Source organism: Didymosphaeria variabile (assembly GCF_027946475.1).
Source record: "Didymosphaeria variabile strain IMI 356815 chromosome Unknown scaffold_4, whole genome shotgun sequence".
Classification (NCBI taxonomy): Eukaryota; Fungi; Ascomycota; class Dothideomycetes; order Pleosporales; family Didymosphaeriaceae; genus Didymosphaeria; species Didymosphaeria variabile.
The window spans coordinates 3,570,277-3,594,529 of NW_026611623.1; the positions used below are offsets into that span (position 1 = coordinate 3,570,277).

At 43.0% G+C, this 24,253-nt stretch overlaps 5 protein-coding genes across 5 annotated transcripts; 2 read left to right on the forward strand and 3 right to left on the reverse strand.

The window, feature by feature from the left end:
• Positions 1-1,099: 1,099 nt before the first annotated feature.
• On the reverse strand, positions 1,100-4,153 carry N0V89_006065 (uncharacterized protein; the record flags this gene model as incomplete). The annotated part of the gene is made up of 5 exons (XM_056214837.1): positions 1,100-1,134; positions 1,236-2,145; positions 2,535-2,640; positions 2,695-3,702; positions 3,828-4,153. The coding sequence occupies 5 exons, from the start codon at positions 4,151-4,153 to the stop codon at positions 1,100-1,102; spliced, it is 2,385 nt and encodes a 794-aa protein (XP_056072104.1).
• A 669-nt stretch (positions 4,154-4,822) lies between these two features.
• On the forward strand, positions 4,823-5,933 carry N0V89_006066 (uncharacterized protein; the record flags this gene model as incomplete). Its single annotated transcript, XM_056214838.1, has 2 exons — positions 4,823-5,020; positions 5,172-5,933. The coding sequence occupies 2 exons, from the start codon at positions 4,823-4,825 to the stop codon at positions 5,931-5,933; spliced, it is 960 nt and encodes a 319-aa protein (XP_056072105.1).
• Positions 5,934-8,774: 2,841 nt separating this feature from the next.
• On the reverse strand, positions 8,775-9,463 carry N0V89_006067 (uncharacterized protein; the record flags this gene model as incomplete). Its single annotated transcript, XM_056214839.1, has 2 exons — positions 8,775-9,167; positions 9,215-9,463. 2 exons carry the CDS (start codon positions 9,461-9,463, stop codon positions 8,775-8,777), a joined length of 642 nt encoding a protein of 213 aa, XP_056072106.1.
• A 2,128-nt stretch (positions 9,464-11,591) lies between these two features.
• Positions 11,592-13,196, reverse strand: N0V89_006068 (uncharacterized protein; the record flags this gene model as incomplete). The annotated part of the gene is made up of 3 exons (XM_056214840.1): positions 11,592-12,598; positions 12,648-12,937; positions 13,072-13,196. 3 exons carry the CDS (start codon positions 13,194-13,196, stop codon positions 11,592-11,594), a joined length of 1,422 nt encoding a protein of 473 aa, XP_056072107.1.
• A 426-nt stretch (positions 13,197-13,622) lies between these two features.
• Positions 13,623-14,744, forward strand: N0V89_006069 (uncharacterized protein; the record flags this gene model as incomplete). The annotated part of the gene is made up of 2 exons (XM_056214841.1): positions 13,623-13,662; positions 14,206-14,744. The coding sequence occupies 2 exons, from the start codon at positions 13,623-13,625 to the stop codon at positions 14,742-14,744; spliced, it is 579 nt and encodes a 192-aa protein (XP_056072108.1).
• Between the last annotated feature and the right edge of the window lie 9,509 nt (positions 14,745-24,253).

Sequence of the window (24,253 nt, forward strand, 5' to 3'; positions counted from 1 at the left end):
ATCGAACAAAACACAAATCCCCTCACCGCATTTGATACCCCGACCTCACTTGCGTGAAGCCCCAACAACGACCCTAGCGTTTATCACACTAAGAAGTGGCATCCCTTCGTTGCTGGCCCCGTTCAGTTCCTGAGGAAACGGAATTACATCAGTACGTTCCGAGCCCAATGCGCCAACCCGGAGGCTGACTTGGAATTGACCCATGCGATTGATGATTTGGTGGTGATGGGAGTGTCATATATAGGCGAGTAAGTGAGAGGTAGATTCATTTAATGAGAAGGTGGGTTTGCAGGTGAAAAGTGAAGGACGCATTTGTTTAGATGTGGCACGTGTAGCTGCGTGAAAAGTGAAAGGCAAGCTGATCTGATAGGGAAAGAACGACGGCCGTACGTGCATTGGATGCGTATGAGCCGCGGCGGTGGAGAACTCCGTCTGGCTGGTAAGAGAGGATGTTCTCTACGAGAATGCCTTTGAAGTGCGACGTGAGAGACTGTTAGTGAGAGCTGGAAAACGTAGTGAGGGAGGCTACCATAGTATGGTGTCGAGCCTGTGCATGACACATAACTCCAAATGGCGTAGTGCATGTGACAATGAAATATTCCTCTTCAAGGATAGCCAGCCCAACGTCTGCATATGATCTTTCTTGTAATTTTACTTGATGGTTTTCAGCTAATTGAGCGAGATATACATATCCAACTCTTAGGACTATGATTGACACCGACATGCGACCTCTATATGGATTGGCAGATCAAACGGTGACCCCTCTGTGACTTCCTGCACCGAGTGCTTCTAGGATTGCTTCAAGGAGTAGGTGCAGGATACCTATACCCGAGCGCAAGAAGGCGACCGACAAACGCAAAGGACTGCGCTTCCCGCATCGCAGTCGCATACACCAAGGAAATTAGACTCTTTAGGTTCTGAACCCAAACTTAGATATGGTCACCTTGCCGTCGCGCCTCGTGTCTTTGCTCTGCCACCTCCCCGTCCAAGCTTTGCGCCTCCATCACCCCAGAGTGACTTTTCGCGCTCGCTCTCGCAATTGCACATGCGTGCACTCCGTATGCCTGCTCCATCGCCTTCGTGAATTTCACGACAATCTTTACAGCAGCTGATTGTCCTCTTTCGCTCGCACGCCTCGCAAACGACAAGAATCAAGTGACAGCCGGGTACATCACACTTGCCGAGCCGATCTTCCGCTCCCCCACAGCCGTGGCATGTCGAGACCGCCTTTCTACCTCCAATCGCCCCTCGTGCATCGAAGACGTAATTCGTTCCCTTGAAGAAGCTGTCTTCAGGCTTCATCCTCCCCTCTGCAATACGCTCTTCTATCCACGCTTGATACGCTACTATGCCGCCATGCAGAGTATACACCGGCGCATCACCGTTCTCTCCATGGCTTGCAAGCGCTTCCTGCATCCACCGTGCCCCTTTTTCGCATCGGATACCGCCCGTACAGTACGTCGCTACCCCAGAGGGTCTCTTATACGCATCATTCCCCAGCACATGCCTTACGACATATCCAGGCCACTGGCTGAACCTCCGCACCGCAGGCCGGACAGCTACGCTCCCGTCCCCAGTAACAAAGTACCCAATGCGAGACTCGTAATGGTTCCGCACATCGATCAAGGGTATGTCACCTTTCTGACACAACTCGTGGAAGTCCGCTGGAGATAAGGAGATTACATTACCCCACGATGCAGGCGCATAGTTCGTGATACCAAGCGGCGTAATCTCAGCTGTGACCTTTACAGACGCCTTGCCGCCAAAAGCACAAGCGCAGCCTGGTGTCGGCTTGAAGTACGCGTCGCGCGCTTGCTGAGTCGAAAGTTCGATGCCAGCGAAAGACCAGTGTGTGCGGCATGCCTCGATGTATTGGGTGATGGCGGAGGACGTGCCGCCTAGCGTGATGTTGAAACCCTCGGTCGCGATGCGGAATTTTCCGCCAATGTGAAGGGAAGCTGCTAGGTCCTTATGAAAGTTGGCCAGTGCTTGGGGTGAGTGAGTGCATTGTGAGTGTTCTGAGGGTAGGACCGGGGCGTTAGCCCAGTAGCGGTAGAAGAGTAGGACGCTTCCGCCTTCGGTTTGGGCAGGGCATGTGCAGGTGTATGTCACAGGATCGGACTTGTCCTCGGGCGTTGTCACATTCTGCATTGTGGCCTAGTACGAACTCCAAGCCGGGGTTGTGAGGGTTGAGTGTGGAGTGTAAGAGAGGGTTTATTCAAGGTCGGTAGGTGTGAACGCTAGCTGTATGTGGGGAAACACTAGCCGAACACAGTTAGTCACATGTCGGATTTTGCTGATAGAAACTCTGTAGAATTCGTTGGCTGGGTATAATCAATACTACATATACTGTTACTAACTCAATGTAAGGTTTATTTGGTCTTGAAAGCAGAGCAGAGTTTGGATGAACGACCCCTTAGCAAGGTCTACAATTTACACCGACGCGATCAACGAGGCTATTCTTCAGCTGCAGCGTGCAATCGCACCTTGACCCCATTCTTGGGCTTTCCTGTTAAAGACAGCCTCAACTTAACTGGTTCTGATGCCCCAGGCGAGCCGTCCAGCTTGTCGAATCGTTGCAAGAGGCGCACGACCACGTAGCCAGCCTTTGTCAAGGCGAATTGTTGTCCAAGGCAGATCCTGACTAAACGTTAGTATTTAATTTACAGTACCGTTGAGGGTTAGGGTGCTTACCGGGGCCCACCGTTAAATGGCAGATATTCAAAACCATGTTTCTGGTTGTGCCATCGCTCCGGCCTAAATGTTTCTGCGTCTGGGCCCCAGAATTCAGGTTGCCTATGCATCAACCATACCATATACACCGTCTCCGTCCCCTTTGGCACAAATATTGGTGAAAGCCCATCCTCGCCGCCTCCACAGGGAAGACTGGTGTCGCGGGTGCACCGCCGTGAGTTCCAAGGTACGCTGGGGTACAGTCGTAGGGTCTCATTGATGCACCATTGGAGATACGAACAAGCTTTCAACCCAGAAAAGGAGATGTTCTTGGGCGAATGAAATGTCCCGAATTCTTCGATAATAGTCTCGCGCAGCTTGCTGAAGACCCTAGGGTGCTGAGCTAGCATAAGGAACAAGAAACTCAGCAAAGCTGCCGTGGTATCGCGACCAGCCACGAGCATGGAGAGCAGCTGATCTCGAATCTCGACCGGATCGATGGTCTCGTCCACTAAGCTGTCCAGAAACACGTACTTCTCCTTCTTGCCTTTTTCCATTTGCTTGCGGGCCTCGCGGCGGCCGAGAGCTTTGTTGACAAACTTATCGATGTATCGGTGACAAAGCCGACAGCTGTCCATGAAGCTTTTGGTCTCGATTAGGGAGTAGAACTCATTGAGCAACATGGCCATCATTATGCGGTCCTGGCAAGCTTCAAAAGTACTCACGAACGCGCTGTCTTCGACGTTCTTGGCCAAGGCCTCTTCGGAGAGTGCGGAGAGCTGAGTGTTCGTGCTCTGACCAAACAGAAATTCGCTGGCAGAATCCATGGTGAATCTAAAGAAGAGCGGCTGAAGATCAATCACCTCCGACCAGGTGTCGGCTTTGGCGGGCAGAGCTTGAAGCATGTTCTGAACATGGCGCTCCTCCAGGTCTAAGTCGCTAACTTGGTCGCGCGAGAACTGCGGTCTCAAAAGAGCGCGAGCGCGCTCCCATTGCTTCCCGTCGGCCGAAAAGATGCCGTGACCAAGTCTATATCAGCCGGTCAGTCTCCTGTATTGTCTTTCTCGACGGACGATAAAAATCTAACTCACAAAGGAGCAAATGATCCTCTTCGAACCTGCCCAAGTTCAAAATCCTTAAACTGGGTTGCCAACATGGCCTGAGTATTCTTCGGATCGCACGTGAAGATAACCGTGTCTCCTAGTATCTTTGTTTCGTACGTATAGACTGTCCTCTTTACGCGCAAAGACGTGTCGTCAAAGGTGCCCCGCATGTATTCAAGGGTCCGATTGTTGCTGTGAGCCCACATGGTTCTGAACAGGTTGACAAGTGCGAATGGATCCGGCCAATGCTCCATAGGAGTTGGCTCGCAGCCCAACCTCTTCGCCACTGCAGCATGCCGACGCCTCGTCGAGGCCGAGGAGATGAAGCTATACACGACAAAGGCAACGGCAGCACACAGCAGATAAATTACCAACATAATGGCGCGCCGCGAGAAACTTGATGATGGAAAAGGACGAACTGACCAGGCCAGAGGTAGCCTGATAAAACTTCTCTCAAGATCGAACTCTACTTACCAGGCACGGCAGACAAGAGAACATGGATCACGAGACTTGCTGACGCTGCTTACGCAGGATTGGGCTAGAGCGCCCCTGTGTGCGGCGTAACAACTTTAGCACTCGGCAGGCATACGATGAGCAAGAGACTTGTTGGGCGCGTGAGCAACGCGATCGATACACGCCGTCTGCGATTTGTAGCTGGCATTGCGCAAAGAATTGCGGCGCAAAGAGTCGTGCATTGGAGGTTAATGACTTCACGCCAAGGCTCGCTTCAACAACGCTTTCCTGGGGGGCCTATTTGCTACATCGGGGGTGCGGGGATGCAATGCGCTGTGGCAGGGAAGCCAACCATGAAGCGGAAACCTGACAGATGTTGAGGGGCGTTTATAGACTTTGAAAGTAGCAAGATGTGTTGTTTGTGATGAAATACGCCGTTAGCTTTCGCATCCATATGAGCAGTCGACGGGACCTCCGACGTCACATGATGAGGCTACTTTAGCGCGTGTACCACGCGTCTCGATCGCTTCCGAGGTTCGCGTCGCGTCCTCCCATCGTATACTCACAGCTTTGTCTTCCGTGCTCCTTACAAAATGGACGGTCAAGCAAATGGTCCTCCTGCTCGTATGGATGTGCGACACGGTCCAGGTGGGCGTGGTCGACCCGTTAAATACAGCTATTATGACGGTGTGCTTTACGCGAATGGCTTCAAGCGCGAGTCGGCCGACGAGATACGTAACCGACTGAAGAGTTATAAAGAAAAGGGTGGTTTGGTTACAGTAAATTATATGGTAGCTCAATTGGGCTTGTGGGGTTGTTGGCATGATCGATGGGACGGGGAATACACAAAGGATGAGTATCGGAAAGATCTAATCGAAGCGTTGAATAAAGGCTGGGTAGGCGATGCCTATAGTTGCCGCGGCCATTGCTGACCAGCCGCAGTGCGATATACCATCGCCTTTCGCTATTGAGTTCGAAGATGACGTGCGCCGAGAGTATTACGGTCTCGAGCCATCTAGATCGGCTGAGCAGTGGCCGCTTTATCTGTGTATAGATAAGGATTGTTACACCCAAGATCCCTATAACAAATATGTCGTCGGAAAAGGAGCACCCGAACGGTTCAAGGCTCTCATCACGCCTGAAGCTGAAGCAAGATTTTTACGTTACCATTCGAAGAAGCGATCAAGGTCGGAGCAAGGAGACTCTCCTGCGACCGAGCACAGTGATCAATTTAGTAAAAGGCAAAGATTTGATGAGCCGCCACCGAGCGAGGCCGCAAGATCACCGGCACCCTGGATTGACGAGAATGATCCTGTCTTTCGAAAAGATACACCGACACCTCCAGCTGCATTGATTAAGAAGCTAGCTATCATGGACCAGAAAACCTCGCGCGCCCGTCCACGCGTGTTTGCGCACGAAGGCCCAGGTACTGCTGCTCGATCATACAGTTTCCACAACGGCAAAATTTATCTGGGTATCCATACCCGCGAACCGGCGAGCTTTATAAAGGACAGGTTGCACTCAGGCGAGTTGGTTACCAAAGACTATATGGTGGCTCAGCTGCATCTCTGGGGCTGTACTGTCGTTGGGAAAGGCGAGCGATCAAAAGATGAGATCACTTCCGAACTTTGGCACTCGCTTGAGTCCGGTTGGGTAAGCATGAAGTCACCCAACGAGTATGTCTGTATTAATGAGGATGTGTAGTGTGACTACGTTGCTCCACATATGGTTGAGTTCGAGAACGAGCTTCGATGCAAATATGAGGGCCACGCGCCACTGCTGCCATCAGCTGCAGAACCCCTTTTTCTAGGGCTGCCTCCGCTTTGGTATCCTGGATTCAGCAACATTACAGATGATAGTGATATGGAAGATCGATGGAACCAAGCCATGCATCCCGCATGGAGAGATCGTTTCGGTCACGGCAAAGAGTATCACATGCGGCCCAGATACACACGACCCAACAATGCGCACATGTGGCGACTTCTAACAAGCGGCCTTGGGCCGAATTCCAGGAAAGAGATGAGAGACGCCACCTTTTGCAGTTTCGATAGGCGCCTTCGAATGGCTGAGCTACCGTTGTTATTTTGCTCGCAATCAGACGTGGAAGCAGATTCAACTTCATGGTCTGAATCAGACTCTGAAGGCGATAACGCAAGTTTGTTCGAACATCATACTTATACTTACACGCGTAATGGCTCGACATTGTCATCGATGACGGATCTTGGCGGTCAAAGCCATGTTTCCACGACTTCATCAAGCCCTTCATCCCAGTCGGAAGATTTCGATGGCTTGATGAAATCGTTCACAAGCAATGTACATGAATTCGCAGCCATGTGCAAAGAACTCAGGGTACTAAAAGAGAAGCTTGCAAGTGGAACCGATGCATCTTTACTTAAATACGACCTGTCATTTTTGCGGTTCGTGGTCAGGATGCAGCACGTCACCAATGCTTTACTCACGAACTAGACGCGAACTTCGGAGGCCGCATGCTGGTGGACCCTGACTATTCGCGGTAGAAATAACGCGTGCCCATGCCGCGCATTTCGAGGAACTCGCTAATTTCATTGTTGCAAGTTGTCTACGGCCATTATCCGCAGCCTGTCTTAGGTCCGGCAGTTCTCCTGCTCGGTACTCTCGGCAGCGCATTTAGGCGCTACAACGTTCCCTTCCGACGTAAATGGAAATAAATGCAACGCCAATGCTCTTTACGACGGCCTGACAAGCTTCGCATTGCCCCACCTGGTCGTCGGAATGGTGGGGAGCTGCACAATTGCAGCCCAGTTTTGCAAATCGGCACCGTACCATTGCCACGCCACCCTTCGCAGTAGAGCCTGACATCATGTCGCAGTATCGAAGCTTGACCCTAGATTCCCAACGCGTACTAAGAGGTTGTTACAAGTGAGAAAAGCGCAGAGGCTTCGACATGGATATAAGCCCCACATGCCCAGCTCTCTCACGCCGTGTTCGATATTGATCAATAACCTGGGAATTTCTTCCTACCTTGTGCGACCACAAGCATGCATGGCATACTCTGATACCGGCTTGGGCGCAACATTCTATTAGCTCGGAGAATACTTTCACGTCCACGCGAGGCCTCGCGTACATATTCACGCGTGTTCAGATTGAGGAAGTCGTCCTCTTATCACCTTGCTGTCCTATTCTTGGGACGTATTGCTCTCTAGTGTGGGATCAGGAGCTCTTGGAAGCCCAATTGACCGTCATTTAAGTGTGACTTATCCCTCTTCTGTCTTCAGAAAGCCAGTCTCTACCTCGCAGTAAAACATGCGGTTGACGGCCTTCCTCCTAGCTGGAGCATTGAGCACCTCAAGCGTTTTCGCTTCCACGGCGGCCAATCTTCACGCGCCGCGTGCCCCGTTGGAATTGACACACTCTTCGTTACGACGATTGCATATAAACAATGCGACCACTCCGAGCTTGAATGCCCGTTTTCTGTTCCCACGCCAATTGGAAGGCCGCTGCGGCGCCGATGGGGGAAATCAAAAATGTACAGACAACCAGTGTTGCTCTTCATACGGCTACTGCGGAACTGGATTCGAATACTGCAACGCCCTAGTGGGTTGTCAACCACAATACGGAAGATGCGGCGATGCACCTACTGATACACCGACTCCCACGCCTACCCCAACTCCGACGCCCACGCCGACACCGACACCTTCAGTGTCGACATCTTCTACCTCGTCGCCAAGCTTATCTTCTTCCACCATTTCAACAAGCTCGACCGTCTCACCACCCCTCCCATCTGGCACCCTGATCGTCTCCACGAACGGCCTCTGCGGCAACTCCACAACATGTGCGGGCTCTTCATTCGGGAATTGCTGCTCAGAGTGGTACTGGTGCGGCAGCGGGCTCGATTACTGTGGCACGGGCTGCCGCTCTGGCTTCGGAACGTGTGGCAACGCGCCTCCAATCTCGTCGTCGTCTTCTTCTCCTATTCCGACTCCGTCGCCGTCCACATCTTCAACATCCATTCCCACGCCAACGCCAACACCAACGCCTACACCCACTCCAAGTCCGAGTTCGAGCTCCACGACCAGCTCCGCTCGACCTAGCCCCACAGTACCCGTGAGCACGGACGGACAATGTGGGAACGGGGTCGGCTGTATAGGGTCAACGTATGGGCGCTGTTGTTCGAGTTACGGGTGGTGTGGCAATCAAGACGATTATTGCAGGCCAGCTTACGGATGTCAACCGCAATGGGGAGAATGTGGAGCGGCTCCCGAGGTCGTGTTTGCCCCGATGTAAATAGCACAGCGTTAGACGATGGGAACCACATGGTCTATAGATCGATGAGCGTTCGCCTTCAATATAGAGTATTACATCCAATGCTACCAACGGTGCATCACAGCAAAAGCTTATAACGCTGATCTCACAAATACAAGATCCACGTTGGGACATTATGTTATCAAAACCAAAGGGACGGGTAATGGAGATACACTAAGCATCCTATAACAATTCAAATGCTGATACCAACAGATGGGGAAGGTATCCCTAACGATCGCAGCTGAACCACGTGGTCCGTAACGCCTAGGAACCCAGGATCTTGACAAAACCCCTTGTCTCGTTCGTACCAACCTCCTCAGTCCCCCTGATCAACCTCATCTGGTAATTACCATCAGTAGATGTCGCATCCGGCGCGATGTACGTGAAACCCCACGTCGTGCTGTTATCATATCCTCCCAGGAATAGACCAGGCTGCTTCTCCTCGCCCACATAATGCTCATAAACCCCCACTTCTTCGCCTTCGACCTTGTAGAGGAGTACGCCATCGTTTGCATACGGCGAGAGCACAAGAGGGGCCCATTGGGTGTTCGTGGGTGCACCAGCGGCGGTCAGCTCAGTGTTGACATATGCGTGGAGGACGGCGTCGGAGCATTTAAGGCTGGTCTTGGCGATGTCATTGCGGACGGGAATGGTGAGCTGCATACATTAGTTTCAATACTGCGATAGATCATGGGCATGCTCACGTATCCCCAGCGCATGTAGGGCCTTCCTTGGGCACCAATGCCGATAGAATAATCGGATGTGTCGGAGAATCCTTCAATTGCTGGGTTCTCGCTGTCGACCACTTTCACAACGAAACTACCTGTCTCTCCGGTGTCGGCATCGTAGTTGGGATATGAAGCACAGCCCGACGGAAGTTGCTTGGGGGTGACGTCGGGAAGGGCAAGGATGGTAGCCACGAGGGCGGAGATGGTGAGAAGCTTGGAGACCATGGTGAGAGTGTCTGAAACTGAGCTACGGAACTCAGAATATCTTGATGATGATGATACTGTGTGTTAACAGACGACGAGCTGCTACTTATACCATCGTACGCGAACCTATCATGCCGGCCCAGTCAGAATGTTATAAGACCACACAGGCAACAGCCCCTTTTTGACACATTTCTCGTGTTATCGATATTTCAATGCAACAGGAAGAGTTTAGACCTAGAACCCACCGCATGGGTAGTCGTCTCGCGAAGTAGAGAGTTCTTTTGGGACGCTGAAGGAGCGAAGGAGCTGGATTAACATCGCAACTTATTGTGATTGGCTGGTGCCTGATCGGTGAATCCTACTCGGGGCTAATCGTGGGTTTTCCGCCCCATCTGCATTTCATTATCAAATTACCATTCCGGTCTCTGGAGGTAGTAGACTGAAATTTATCCGGGTGCACGCTCGGTTCATTTCCTTCCATCGGATGCCCGCTGCCTGTAGTTGTGCAAGGCGTGTGCTCGTTCCAAGAGGCATATTCTCGAATGTGCGCTCACCAGACGGCATGCTCCAGATCTCGATCATAATTTCGATCACCAGTAAATCAGAGCATTTTAGCAATGTGGTACTAGGAAGTGCCTGTTGTCACCGAACACTATTGGCTCACTCAGAATAAGTCAGATCTTTATACAGCTATGAATAGTATGTCTGACCAACAGTTATACTTGCGACACGTACATCAGTGACTCTGCCACTTTTTGCGAACATTGAACACACATATCCCTGCAACGCTCGATGTTGTATCCATCTGCATTCCGGACAATTGCAGCAATGCGACGATTTGTGACGCACCACGCGAGAATTTTGTTCATCTCCAATTATAGTCGATTACAAGACTTTTTTCCACCTCTCCATAGCTCTAGGTGCCTTTTCCATGGAACCTTAGTTAATGCAGATCTATAAGAGGCTAGTTGTAAAACTACTTAATTATTTGACAACTTAGTGCCCTATTTCAACATCTACTCGGCCTAGACACAGAAATAAAATAAAATCCAACTAGTAATTAGACTCCCGCTAGTAATTGGACTCCCATAGTTCACAGATTGGCTGAAATTCTATAAACAATACATACAGTTATGACAAGGCACGGGAGGAGCCTTTGTAAAGCACCGATATTGTTCGACAGTCTTTGTCAGGTGAATGTATTCGCGCTCACCACATAGTTTGCTCCCCACTAAGCGCAGCAATCTGATACTGCTAATTTAGGGAAAGTCTCCACGGCGGGCGTTTGCGCTGCCCGCCATGCCATGGTCGGCGTTGGCACCCCTCCAACGCCCACACCCTCAGTCGACCGACGCTGGAGCTGCCCATCCATGCCCTCTCTTCCCTTTCGATATGGCGTCGTTCTCCCTGGGACCCGCCCGCTCACTCTGGCGTCCGGAAACCTGCGAAGACGAGCCTTGTCCACATGTGCCTGCGCGCTTCCTGGCACTGTTGTCGCCCATCCCGCCGTGGCACGGCGCTCTATTGTGCTGGGTGGCCCATTCTGACACCCTCGAGATCCGCCCCTCCCGCGCAGTACGCATATATAGGAGGGCGTTGACCCGCGGCGTCTAGACTCCTTCACGCGCACTGTTTCATTCCCTCGCTTTCCCCCTCCCCTCCCCTCGTCCTCCACGAAGCACTCCTCGCGCCTGCTCCAACAGCTTCATGCCCACCATTCGCGCAGCCGTTCTCGTGCCCCGAATGCCTCCGTCAAGGAAAGGGCGATGCTTCCATCGACGATTTCGATGACTGGAAAAATCACGTCCTATCAGAACACGCAGAGATGCAAGGGCTCCAGCCTCTGCCTAGCCGACGATGTTCACCTCCTGATGTCTGTTTTGATGATAGAAGTAGCTAAGGAAGTAATAGATGCAAGCGCAAGCGCACGAGGGACGAAGCCGACGCAGACCCTTCGGTCGATGGTACTGGCGACGACTGGCCAGGGGACACCAAAGCCGCATCAGATACGATTTGCACTACATCAAAGATTCGACCCAGGAAAGCCCACCATGAACGCTCTTTCAATGCCGTCCCTTTCAACTTCCCTCCCCACATCTACCAGTTCGTCTCCGGTATCTCCGGTACTCATGTGAATCATATCCTGCGCTCAGGCCCTGCCGCCCCTTCCCTTCTTCCCAGTGCTAGAGCCAGATCCAGCTTTCTTACCCTTCCCAAGCTTTCCTGACTTCCACAACTTGATATACTCTTGCGCAAGTTGGTTGTTGGTCTTAGGTAAGGGGCACGACTTCGGGGGACACTTGCCACCATTCTTCTTCTTCTCGGCTGCCGTGCATGTGTTCTTTACCGGACATTTACCACCATTGGCTTTCTTTTGGGCAGCAGTGCAAGTGGCCTTTACTGGGCATTTACCGCCATTAGCCTTCTTCTGAGCGGCAGTGCAAGTGTTCTTTATGGGGCATTTGCCACCATTAGCCTTCTTCTGAGCGGCAGTGCAAGTGTTCTTTATGGGGCATTTGCCACCATTCCTCTTCTTTGCTGCAGCCGAGCAGGTCGAAGTAGTGCCGCACTTTCCTGCCTTCTTCATAGCTACCGTGCACTTCTTCGTTGGCTTTTTTGTAGGCTTCTTCGTTGGCTTCTTCGTTGGCTTCTTCGTGGGCTTCTTCGCGGGCTTTCTTGCAGGCCTCTTCGGCCTGGGCCTCCGGGTCCTACTTCCGCCCCTGGAACCCCTGGCTCTAGCGACCAGGTTCGAGTCTTCGCTGTCTCGGGCCAAGATCTCCATATCTTCGTCATCTTCAATGTCATCGACATCGCGGCGAGCGTTCTTCTTCCCCTTCTTGCCTTTCCCTCCCGATGATTCTGCCTGACCGCAGACAGGATCCATAGCGTCTACAAAAGGTTTCTCCTTCCATCTTTTGTCCTTAAGGGGGAATCCAGCAAGTCTGTAGTTATAGTTGTTGGTGGCGCTGGGGGTACCGTCGGGGAGGTTTTTGTATGTAGCTGAATCAAAGTCCGGGTTTTCATGGTACATGGCGTTTGTGACCGTTTTCGTGCTCCCTCCTCCACGCACAGTGAAGGTGTTGTACCAGCCTACGACTTGCTTCCAAGGAATGCCGTCGATAGCAGCGTATTCTTGTTCGACGGGTTCTGGATTATCTGAGTCAAGTCAGCACGGTATTTTGGCAAGTATGGAGCAGATTCGTACGTTTTCCGAGGGTTTCCTGGCAACTAATGAGGTTTTTATCGGACGCAACCTTGTAAATGGTAGATTCGATGTTCTCAGTTTTGCCGTCCTCGAGCTTTTCCACCATCCATTTCGAACAGAAGTTGATGTCCACACTCGTGCCAACATAGCCATCATCTGGAAGATTTCCAAACGAAGCGGATGCTTCCTTGATCTTGCAATGGTCCCACAGACTATAGTTTGGCTTCGTTCCCTTGCTTTGAGCGAATGTTTTGAAAGCACCAGCGGCTTTGATTGCATCGGGCGAACGTCTGATAGGCGCATATATAGTCAGCAAGAGTTGGATATATTAAGCAGTCGACCGTATACTACGTGTCCTTGAGCAATAAAGTTTACTACACTGGTATACTTTTCTCGCAAAATCCTGCACACAGGGGAGAAATACCTATCAGCTCGAAAGAACATGCCGTCCTCATTCTCCCACTCGAGGTCCACCTCCGTAGGGGCAGCTACCGTGCTACTCACGGTAGCTAGGAACCCAAGAAGGGCCAACGGCTTCCGCCAAAACATGTTGACTGCAAGTGTGTTCGTTGCTTAGAAAAACTCAAAGTGAAACGGATCTCAGATTCTAAATGAATGGAAATGCGACGAATGGCTAAATGAGTGTCGAAACAAGATGAGCGAACGAACGAACGAACGAACGAATGAATGAATGAATGAATGAATGAATGAATGAATGAATGAATGGATGAATGGATGATGGAAGAGATTGACCCTTGGAACCTCTGCATGTTGCCGTGGAAGACCCTTTCATAGCCGTATTGATTCACTCCGCTTCCTTACCGTACGAAAGGATCCCCAAAGTTGCATTGCGCTCGTACTTCGGACACTACGGACACTACGCAGCGCAGCCCACTCGCAGCTCCAGGTTGACGCTAAGCGGATGTCAGCCGCAATTTCTTGCGCGGGTTTCATATCGAAATTCCGGCTTACCGTATGGTGATACTGACACCTGCAGACTCTCCGGATTATTCTTGTATTACGAATCTCGCCACAGTCAATCTGTGCAGGCTCAATCCGGAATTTCGGAAAAGTGCGAATCAACAGCGAACGTGAGAAAGGGGGCTCACCGGACTTCTGAAAAGATATTAGGGTGGCCACTTCGCGAGCTTGCGTTGTCATTGGCCAAGTTCGCATTACGGGGTGCTACCGCACGCCGAATACCAGGCATCCACGCTTGTACAAAATCATTTCCACAAGACATCCAAGTCCGTGACCTGATTCTGGGAGGTGTTCTGCGAGCGATTGATCCGGACTCAGCCACGATTACATAAGTGGGGGCGGCTCGCCGGAGGCACTGGTGGTGCCCCGCGTTGGACGTCACCCAAGTAAAAACGCATTGCACTTGACCACCGCAACATCTTCAACATCTTTAACATCTCCAGATCCTTCACCCAACCCTTTGTGCTCTGACTTTTCTTCTTGAGTCTCTACCACCAACTCTGAGCACGTTCACGTTTTAATTCAGATAGTACGTCTATTTGTCGATGTAAACCGTCTCGCTACTAACATTGTGCAGTGGTGATCCCCTTCGAAACCCCACCAGTAACGGCACAATGGGGACGCACCATCACATATGAGGACTACAACAAAATGCTGCAAGGCTACCGACCAGACTCTATGGACGACAAGTGGTTCGTTAAAACTAACAAGCCTGAAGACGCTCAAGGCAATATTGTTGTCCACGCTTACTGGGGGTGGAGTTCTCATGAACTGATCGCGCTCACTGTCACGGCTGGCGACCCCAGCAAAACCGACGCCAAAGAGTGGGCCACAATCACGCAGATAGCGTGGAGGAAAGTGTGGCCGGGGAGCGAAGAGGAGATGTCTGAAACAAAGGCGAAGCGGAATGGCGTTGGGTTTTGTAATCATTTATTGAAGTGCTCGCTAGAAGAAGAGGATGAAGAGGAGGACGAAGAGGAGGACGAAGAGGAGGACGAAGAGGAGGACGAAGAGGAGGATGAAAAGGACGACGAAGAGGAGGATGAAAAGGACGACGACGAGGATGATGAGAAAGAGGATAACCACGATGACAAAGATGAACGCAAGACCGACTAATCATAGTCAACCGTTGTCTTTGAATGTTTCTAGGTTTAATGACGACATGAACAATTTCACCGCCATCAGGGCTTGCTCGCCGCTCCAGGGGACACAAAGCAGCACAAGCATACGTTCTGAAACGTGGAAGGAACTCATGAACTGACCATGCCGAGGTTCTGGCCAGGTAATCTCCTAATAAGCAGAGTTCCATCTGATCCCAGCTAGTAAGGAGATAAATGATCACCATCAATCTCAACAAAATACACTTGGAAACTCGATGCGGACCACTAGGATATTTCCTCAATATCTTCCCGGGCATGTAGACATCGAGTAATGCTTTTGAACCCCGTTTTTTTCCTGGATACCTAGCAAAGGCAGGCTCATCGCCGGATCGATGCGGGACAGCTTGTTCCCAAGATGACAGAGCCTCGTATCTCGGGCACGCACCAGCAGGAAGCCCATATAGAGATGTGTGTACAATTTCCAAGGCAATCCAGATATGGATTTTGTTGAAAAGGCTCGAATACCAACTGGTCCCGAAAGACATTCTCCACGCTTTTTCCGGCATGACAGTGCACTTTTAGCGCGAGGGCCCAACCGCTCATGGCATGCGTTTAGATGACTTTCGACTAGTTCACATCGCAAGAAAACTTCACAGGATCTGGACGTAACATGTTCTGAAAGTACGTGAACATGTTTTGTGCTTTAGGGATCTGCCACCAGTGAACATTGCCTTCATGTGCTTAGTCTTTTGGATAGAGGCGAGCAGAACACAACTGGGGGTCTCGCACGTATTTCTGAACCCTCAAGCAATAACTTGGAGTCACGGCTGAGATTTGCACTCTTTACAGAGTGCCGAGGGAACTAGAACATGTTGTATGGTGTGCTAGATTTCGGCACCCCGGGTCAGAGGACAGAGCAGCCGCCATCGAAAGGTGCCATACACAATTTTTGATGTGACAGATGCTTGTAGTAGATAGGTACCGGTGCGCTTGAACAGCGGTGACGCACTATTGGCTTTATATTTCTTTTCCAGAGCAATAAGGAGACACTGCTCAATATAAGTTGCCTTTTGGTATTATTGGACAATGTTTATGTGTTTAGGTCATATTAAGAAGTATCCCTGAAATTTTCTATAAATAATAGCCATGTTTTCCAATAATATGTTGAGCCACCACACAAGCACAATCATACTTACAGAAAAACTTGGTCATCCGAATCTCCAGGAAAGATCGAATACGAGTAACCAATCCGCTATTGATTGAGGCAAACCCCACAGCGTGAGTATTATTGGTAGGTAATAGTCGTGCTGCGCAAGACCATGGTGTTGTGTGCAGGCGCACCCGCAAAAGAGAACTCTGTCACTGATACGCGATAGATAGTCTATATACAAGAGGCCGATATATCGTCTCATATATGGCGACATCTTTGCACGAGTCCTGAGATCCTTTCAATCTGCCAAACCGTTAATTCGGTCTTGTCTTGCGATGTTACACCAGGTCTTTATGATATCTATGGACATGTCTCACGCGAGTTGTGCAAGACCATGAATGATCCCCGTGTATTGCTGAAATCCAAGGGACAATGTACCATAGGTAATTGATACTAACAGCCGAATCCACCTGATAGATATGGAGGATCTCGATACACAATAATTAACAGTATCTATTTACCGTGGCATGGAGGTCACTTGTCGTTTCGAAACCGGCGGTCGAGGGGAGCCTCAGCTGTTCGGAGAGGGAGGCGCCATTAACATTCATTGCATCCCTTCTTCAACCTCCTAATGTGCCGTAGAAGTGACTTTCTGTTTCCAAAATCGTCAAAAAGCCATGCGAATGATAGGATTTAAATACTGGATAGGTGCTATAAAGTAGGCTCCTGTTACAAGGGGGTTTCTATGTACCTAACCTAGGTCGGACCTTGCAGGTATTTAGTAGACGAGAGTGGATAAATAATAATAGGGTAAGAGAATATCCTAGTCTTACTTTTAAAGGTAAGATAATAATTATATAAGAAGACTAATAGATCTTAGTGTAGAAGATAGGCTCTAATTTTAACTATAGAATTTTAACTATAAAGAATAGGAAAAATTCTAAAGTTCCTTTAGACTATATACTATTCTTTATTATCTAGGAGATTCTACCTAGACTCTAAAGTCCTAGGACCTTTTAAGGTCCTTAGGGCCTTTAAGGTCCCTAGGGTCTTCTACTTATACTAGACCTTATTATATAATAGATAATATAAGCTACCTATCTAGCTAGCCTATAGGGCTTAATCTAGCTTACCTCTACTATTAATATTCTAAGTATAATCCTCCCTACTTGCCTTACTTAGTTCTACTATAATTATAATATTATCCCTCCCCTTAGAAGTATTATTCTAATACCCTAGTCTAGCTTTCTATAGTGTAGCTAGCCTATTAGTGCCTATTAGATATATAAAGGTGCGCTAGCCCTCTTACCTACTTAGGTTATTATTAAATCTAGAAAGGATAGCTAGTCCTAACTAGGTTAAGGTTAGTTCTTAGGTAAGACTTACTAAGGGGAGGAAGAAGGGGTTCTTATTAATATAGAAGTATCTTACAAAGTATAATAAGTTAATAAGGGAGGCCTAAGTAAATCTAAATAATAGATTAAAACTTAGGTTAAATATAAGTATAAAGGTTTATCCTTATATTCCTATATAGGGATCTTACTTAGTTACTTAGGAGCCCTAAATAACTAAGTAGGTTATATAATAACTCTTAGCTACTTAGTTATTTAGGAACCCTAAGTAGCTAAGTAAGTTATATAACTACTATCTAAGCGACTTAGCGTGTCCTTATTTTATTATAATCCTAGTTATTATATCTTCTACCTTTATAAGTGCCTAAACTTCCCTACCGTTATCTAGTTCGTAATAGTTATACCCTAACCTAGATTTCCCTATCTATTCTAAATATGCCTAAAGCTCCTTACTTATTAGTTTAAAAGTATTATGCTTATACGCTAAAAGTTAAATTCTAAAGCCTTAAGATATTACTTAGTTATAAGTATTATTAGAAGTTAAAACTCTACTATTTTATAGACGCAACCTTAGGTTAATATACTAGTTATATCTTAGCTTATACTAATTATAGCTTATAGGTCCCTAAGGATAATTAGACCTTAGTTTATAAAGAGAAGGAGTAGAAGTAGTTAGCTCTTCTTTAGGTATATACTAAAACTACCTACCTTAAACTAGAGTTAGCTAAGGTTAAGATAAAGGAATATTCCTTTACTTATTATAATTTCTAGGTTACTAACGCAATAGATTAGTTATAAGAGAAGGGCTTAGTAAAGGGTAGGGCTTCTAGTAGCACTTATATACTATTACTATTTTTACCTTTATTTACTAATTCTATCTAGTTATAGGCTAACCCTTCTTTTAATCTTTTAGCTTTTACTACTACTTTTCCTAACCTAGTTCCTACTATACTAGCGTATAATCTCTCTATAGGTGTCCCCTTCCTTAGTAGAAGTCCTCTAGTAATTCCTTATAGTTTATAAGGTTTCTTATTAGCTCCTATATATTATACTATTCTAGCTATTCTTTCTATTTAACTAGGTATCTCTACTAACCTTTAACTATTTTTAGGTTCTTAATATCCTTAACTTTATACTTATTATCTTCTAGTTCTAGCTAGGTCTTAATTAGAGTATCTAGCGGTACTAGTTCTAGAAGGTTTTTATAGAAGATGTTATATACTTTAGTGCCTATAGGTAGAAGTAATTTATTTATAACTAGTCCTCTAATTTCTTATATTTTAAAGGGGCCTACCTATAGGTAATCTAGTTTTTTACTTTACCTTTTAGTTTTTAGATTTTTTTATAATAGGAAAACTTTATCCCCCTTCTTAAAGGTTAGTCCCTTAATCCTTTATTTATTTATATTTTTAGATGCTAAGAGGGATTTTCGCGTAATTCTTTTATATAGGATTTTATAAAGTTCCTTTATTTTCTAAGCTTTATTATAAGCTCCTATAGAAAGACTTTCCATATCTCTAGAATTCTAATAAATAATTAGTTTATATCTATAGTTAGTATAGTGTAGAGAGTACCCTATTAAGCCTAACCTAGAGCTATTATACGCTAACTACGCTATAGGTAAGAGTTCTACCTAATTATCTTACTATTTATTTATATAGAACTAAAGGTACTATTCTAGTATCTAGTTTATTTATTCTATTTATCTATCTATTTAAGGGTAGAAACTTATTAAGAGTTTTCTATATATTCCTAACGTTATAGTAAACGTATTCTAGTATTTAGATATAAAGAGTTTATTATAGTCTATAATAAATTCTTTAGGTGGGCTATATTCTATAAATAGCGCATTATCTACCTTATACGCTAGTTCCTCTACTAATATAGATTCTTCTATTAGCCTAAACTTAGTAGCTTTCGTGAGTTAATCTACTATAACTATAATAGTATTATATATACATTTTATTCCTAGTTATAGCGATCTATTAGAATCTAGGATCTAACATGGGAAGAAAGCTACTTATAATAAAAGGCGGCTATAGCCCTACTAAAGAATTAGGTAACGTTCTATAGTGTTCTATACGCTAAGCCTTAGAACACTAGGACCATGTAATAGGAAGGTTACGTAATATACTATAGAATCCTATAGATCCTATATTTAGGATTTTATAAAACTATAGGATATTATGGGATTAGTTATATATATAGGAATAGAAGAATTACTATTAATTCTTATATTTAACCTAAGTTTTAATCTATTATTTAGATTTACTTAGGCCTCCCTTATTAACTTATTACACTTTATAAGATACTTCTATATTAATAAGAACCCCTTCTTCCTTCCCTTAGTAAGTCTTACCTAAGAACTAACCCTAACCTATTTAGGACTAGCTACCCTTTCTAGATTTAATATCTTAAATACCCTTAATATAACTATAAGGACTCCTACTTCTTCTATAGCTTTAAATAATAATACTATTACTCTAATAGGTAACTCTAAGAGTAAAGTATATAAACCTAATTTATATTATAGTAATAGAAAGTATACTAATATCTAGCTTCTTTAGTTAGACCTCTACTTCTTTAAACTTAATAAATAACCTAAAGATAAATAAAAGGTTATCTTTATAGCTACCTATATATAAGGTAATACTAGAGAATAGATTTAACCCTATATAACTAAGTATCTAGAAATAGACCATAATAATAAAGATAAGGAATATATAGATAACTATATAGACGCAGTTAATATTATTAAAGACTATACTAATTTTAAGAAATATTTTAAGTAGATATTTAGAATTACTAATAAGGTACCTATTATAGCACGAAATATTTAAACTATAATATAATAATAATTAGTAGCTAAATATGTAGCTAAGTTCCGTAAGAACGCTATATAACTTAACTAGGATAATAAGTTACTAATAATAATATATAAATAAGGTCTTAAGAAACCTCTATAAGAAGAACTTCTATATAATAGAGGAATTATTAGGACCCTTAATAAATTATATAATAAATTAATTAGGATTAATAGAGAATAGTTTATACTATAATAGGAATTTTAATATAACCTAAAGAATATTAGTTTTAGATAACTAGTACCTATAGTCTATAGGGTGCTACTAAAAGGACCTTAACGCGTATTATAAGACTCCTATAGATACTAGCTAATAGAAGATATCTAGTTTAACTACTTAGATAAAAGAAAAGAAAAAGGACTAGGCTTTTATAAGCCTAATATACGTATCTTAGATAGAACCTAACACTAGGGGACTAAGACTTATATATATTTTATATATAGTAAACTAGGCTATATTACCAGGAACTATAGATCTAAGAATAAGGTTATTAGGTAGTTAAATGTACTTACTATCCTAATAAAGGAAATTAAGGACAAAGAATAGACTATTATAGACGCTATTAATAACCTTATACTTAATAATAAATCTAGATTAGAGTTATTAACTAATTTATAACTTTACGAGGATATAGAAGAAGAATAATCTAAAATAGTAGATAAGGAAGTTAAGTAGATACTAACACCTTACCTATAGTTTAAAGGTAAAGAAGTAATCTTTACTAATAGAGTAAATATATAGGAATACTTAGATAAACTACTAATTTAACTATAAGATAGAGATATATTATTATTACCTATAATAATCTTACTATTATTCTCTATACCACTAGAAGCTTATAATAAACGCCGACTAGAAATTATTATAAAGAAAGATAGATAATAGGTAGATTATAGATATATATAATAAGACCCTAGTAAAAACTTCTATAATAAGAATCTAGATTATTTATAAAAGTACTACCTAGACCACTAAAACCTATGGCACTTAAACATCTAATAGATTAAATATAGATATAACTAGTGCCTAACCCACTATAGAGCTAAGGAGCTATATAGAGGTAATTAACTACTAAATAAATAATAATGCTATTAGGAATAGTATAATTACCTAATTAATAAATGCGATAAATATCTATAGGATAAGTAAGAAAGGTTATACTTCCTAAGTATAAATAACGTATAAAATATAGTAACTAGCATACTCTATAATAGGATATATACTTAAGACGGATAGCAAACTTACTTAAATATTAATTATAGTAGACACTAGGATAATAAGCGTATCTATAGATTTAGTAAAAACCCTAACTAACTAAGAATAGTTATTAATATTTATATAGAAATAAGTATAGTATAGAAAGGTAAAGCTTCTAAAGAGAAACTATAGTAGAAGAATAACTATAGTAGAAAAAGAGAAGGGTAGAAGTAAAAGAAATAATAAAAAGGGAATATAGACTACCTAGCTCCTAAGAATAGTTCTTTTTTAGACTAGATCCTAGCCCCTAAGGCCTAAGAAACCCTTAAAGACTTATAGATAGGTAAGGAGACGCTATTAGAGAGTTAAATACTATTAATAGTAAGGTATTAATTAAGCTACTAGCTTAGCTTAATAAAATATAGATTAAGGCACTATTAGATTTAGGTATATTAGAAAACTTTATATTCTAAGAAGTAGCACTATAAGTAGGACTCTAGCTAATACTTAAGGATAAAGCTTATCCTATCTATATTATAAATAGAAGTTAAATACTAAATATACTATAGATTACTTATAAAGTTACTACTATACTTTAGATCTATAGACATAGGGAGATAATTATACTTAATATACTAGATAGATCTAGGTATAATATTATATTAGAATTACCCTAGTTAAGAAAGTATAATCTATATATTAATTAGGATTTAAGAACACTATCCTTAGAACGCTATAAATATATATTATAAGCTAAGCCCGTATAATAATAGAGATTAAAGGCAGATAAGAGTATTATTAATAATATAAACTTATAATAGAAAGTTAAAAAATAGAAATTACCCTTAGTAGACGCTAGTAGGAACTACTAGGTTATAAAGTATAAGAAGAAGGAAGAAAGCATACCCTTAGAAGTACCTAGAGAGTATAAAGTATAGATATATATATTTATAAAGAAGAAAGGAAAGGTAAACCTACTAGAATATTAACCCTAGGATTATATAATTAACCTAGAAGAAGGGAAGACGCCACCCTTTAGACTACTATATAGTAAGATAGGAGAAGAACTCTAGAAAGAATATAAATTTATTAAGATAAACCTAGTAAAGGGATATATTAGACTATTAAAGTTACTAGTAGTAAGTTCCTTTATATTTATTAAAAAGAAGGATAGATTAGATAGACTATACGTTAACTACTAAGTAATTAATAATATAATAATTAAAAATAGATACCTATTACCTAATATCTTAGAGCTTAGAGATAGACTCTTAAGAGTAAAAGTCTTTATAATAATAGACTTAAGAGATGGATACCACCTAATTAGAATAAGAAAAGGTAAAGAATAGAAGATAGTATTTTAATTACGCTATAGACTTTTTAAGTACCTAGTAATACCTTTTAGACTTACTAATGCACTAGTAATATTTTAAGCACTTATTAATAATATACTACGTAAATATTTAGATATATTTATTATTATATATATAGATAATATTCTTATCTTTTCTAAGAATAAATCTAACTATACTAAGTATATATAGATAGTACTAAAAGCACTAGATAAGGTACACTTAAGGATTAAACTTAAGAAATACTAATTTAACATTAAATAACTTAAATTTCTTAGATACATTATTACTATAGAAGGAATTAAGATAGCACTAAGTAAGATAGAGAGTATTAGAAACTAGCCTATACTAAAAACTATAAAAATATCTAAGAATTCTTAGAATTCTATAGATTTAATTAATAGTTTATTAAAGATTACGCAAAGGTTATAATACTATTAATAAACCTTACTAGAAAGGATATACCTTTTAAATAGATAAATAAGTATAGAATATTATTCTAACTCCTTAAAATAGTATGTATAATAGAACTAGTTCTTATTTATTTTAGGAGTAACAAACCACTATAATTTAAAACTAATATAAGTAATCTCACACTAGGAGCATGCGTAAAATAAGAATAAAATAGTAAATAGCATCTAATAGCCTACTACTTATATAAATTTAATAACGTAGAAATATAGTATAACATATATAATAAAGAACTCTACGCTATTATTAAAGCCTTAAAATACTAGAGAATCTATACTCTTAGCTATTTAATACTAGAAATCTACACGGATTATAAAAACCTACTTAGGTTTATAATAACAAAGGAACTAATACTATAATAATAAAGATAGTTATAGACCACTAGATAGTATAAGTTTAAAATTATCTATATAGTAGGAAAAGAAAACGGATAAGTAGACACACTTAGTAGATAAAGTAATCTAGTAGGAGAAAAGGTTAAAACCTACTTAGTAATTCTTTATAAAAATAAAAACGGATCTCTTAAACTAATAGTAGAACTTAACTAACTTTTAGTTATAAACTAAGAAGTACTAAAGTAACTATAAACTAAGATTATTAGATAATACCATAATAACCTAATATATAGACACCTAGGCATTATAAAAATATTAGAACTAATTTAGAGGAACTATACGTTTAGAGGAATTAAGAAAGCTATAATAGTGTATATCTATAAATGTGTAGACTACTAGAAAAATAAATATAGCATATATCTTAAGTATAGAGAAATGCAACTAATTAAGGTACTAATAGCACCTTTTAAAGATATTACTATAGACTTTATTATAGGAATACTAGACTTAATTAACCTAGCCACAAAAACCTTATATAATAGCATTTTAGTAATTATATATTAATTTATAAGCTACGTTAAATTAATTCTATATCTAAAGAATATAATAGCTAAGGAGCTGGCTTATCTCTTTTAAGATAAGTAGGTTAGACACTATAGTATTCTAAAAATAATTATTAGTAATAGAGATAAGCTCTTTATATTAAACTTTTAGATAATATTTATAGCACTTATTAGAATAAAATAAAAACTATCTATAGTATATTATCTATAAATAGATAGAAAAATAGAAAGAATAAATTAA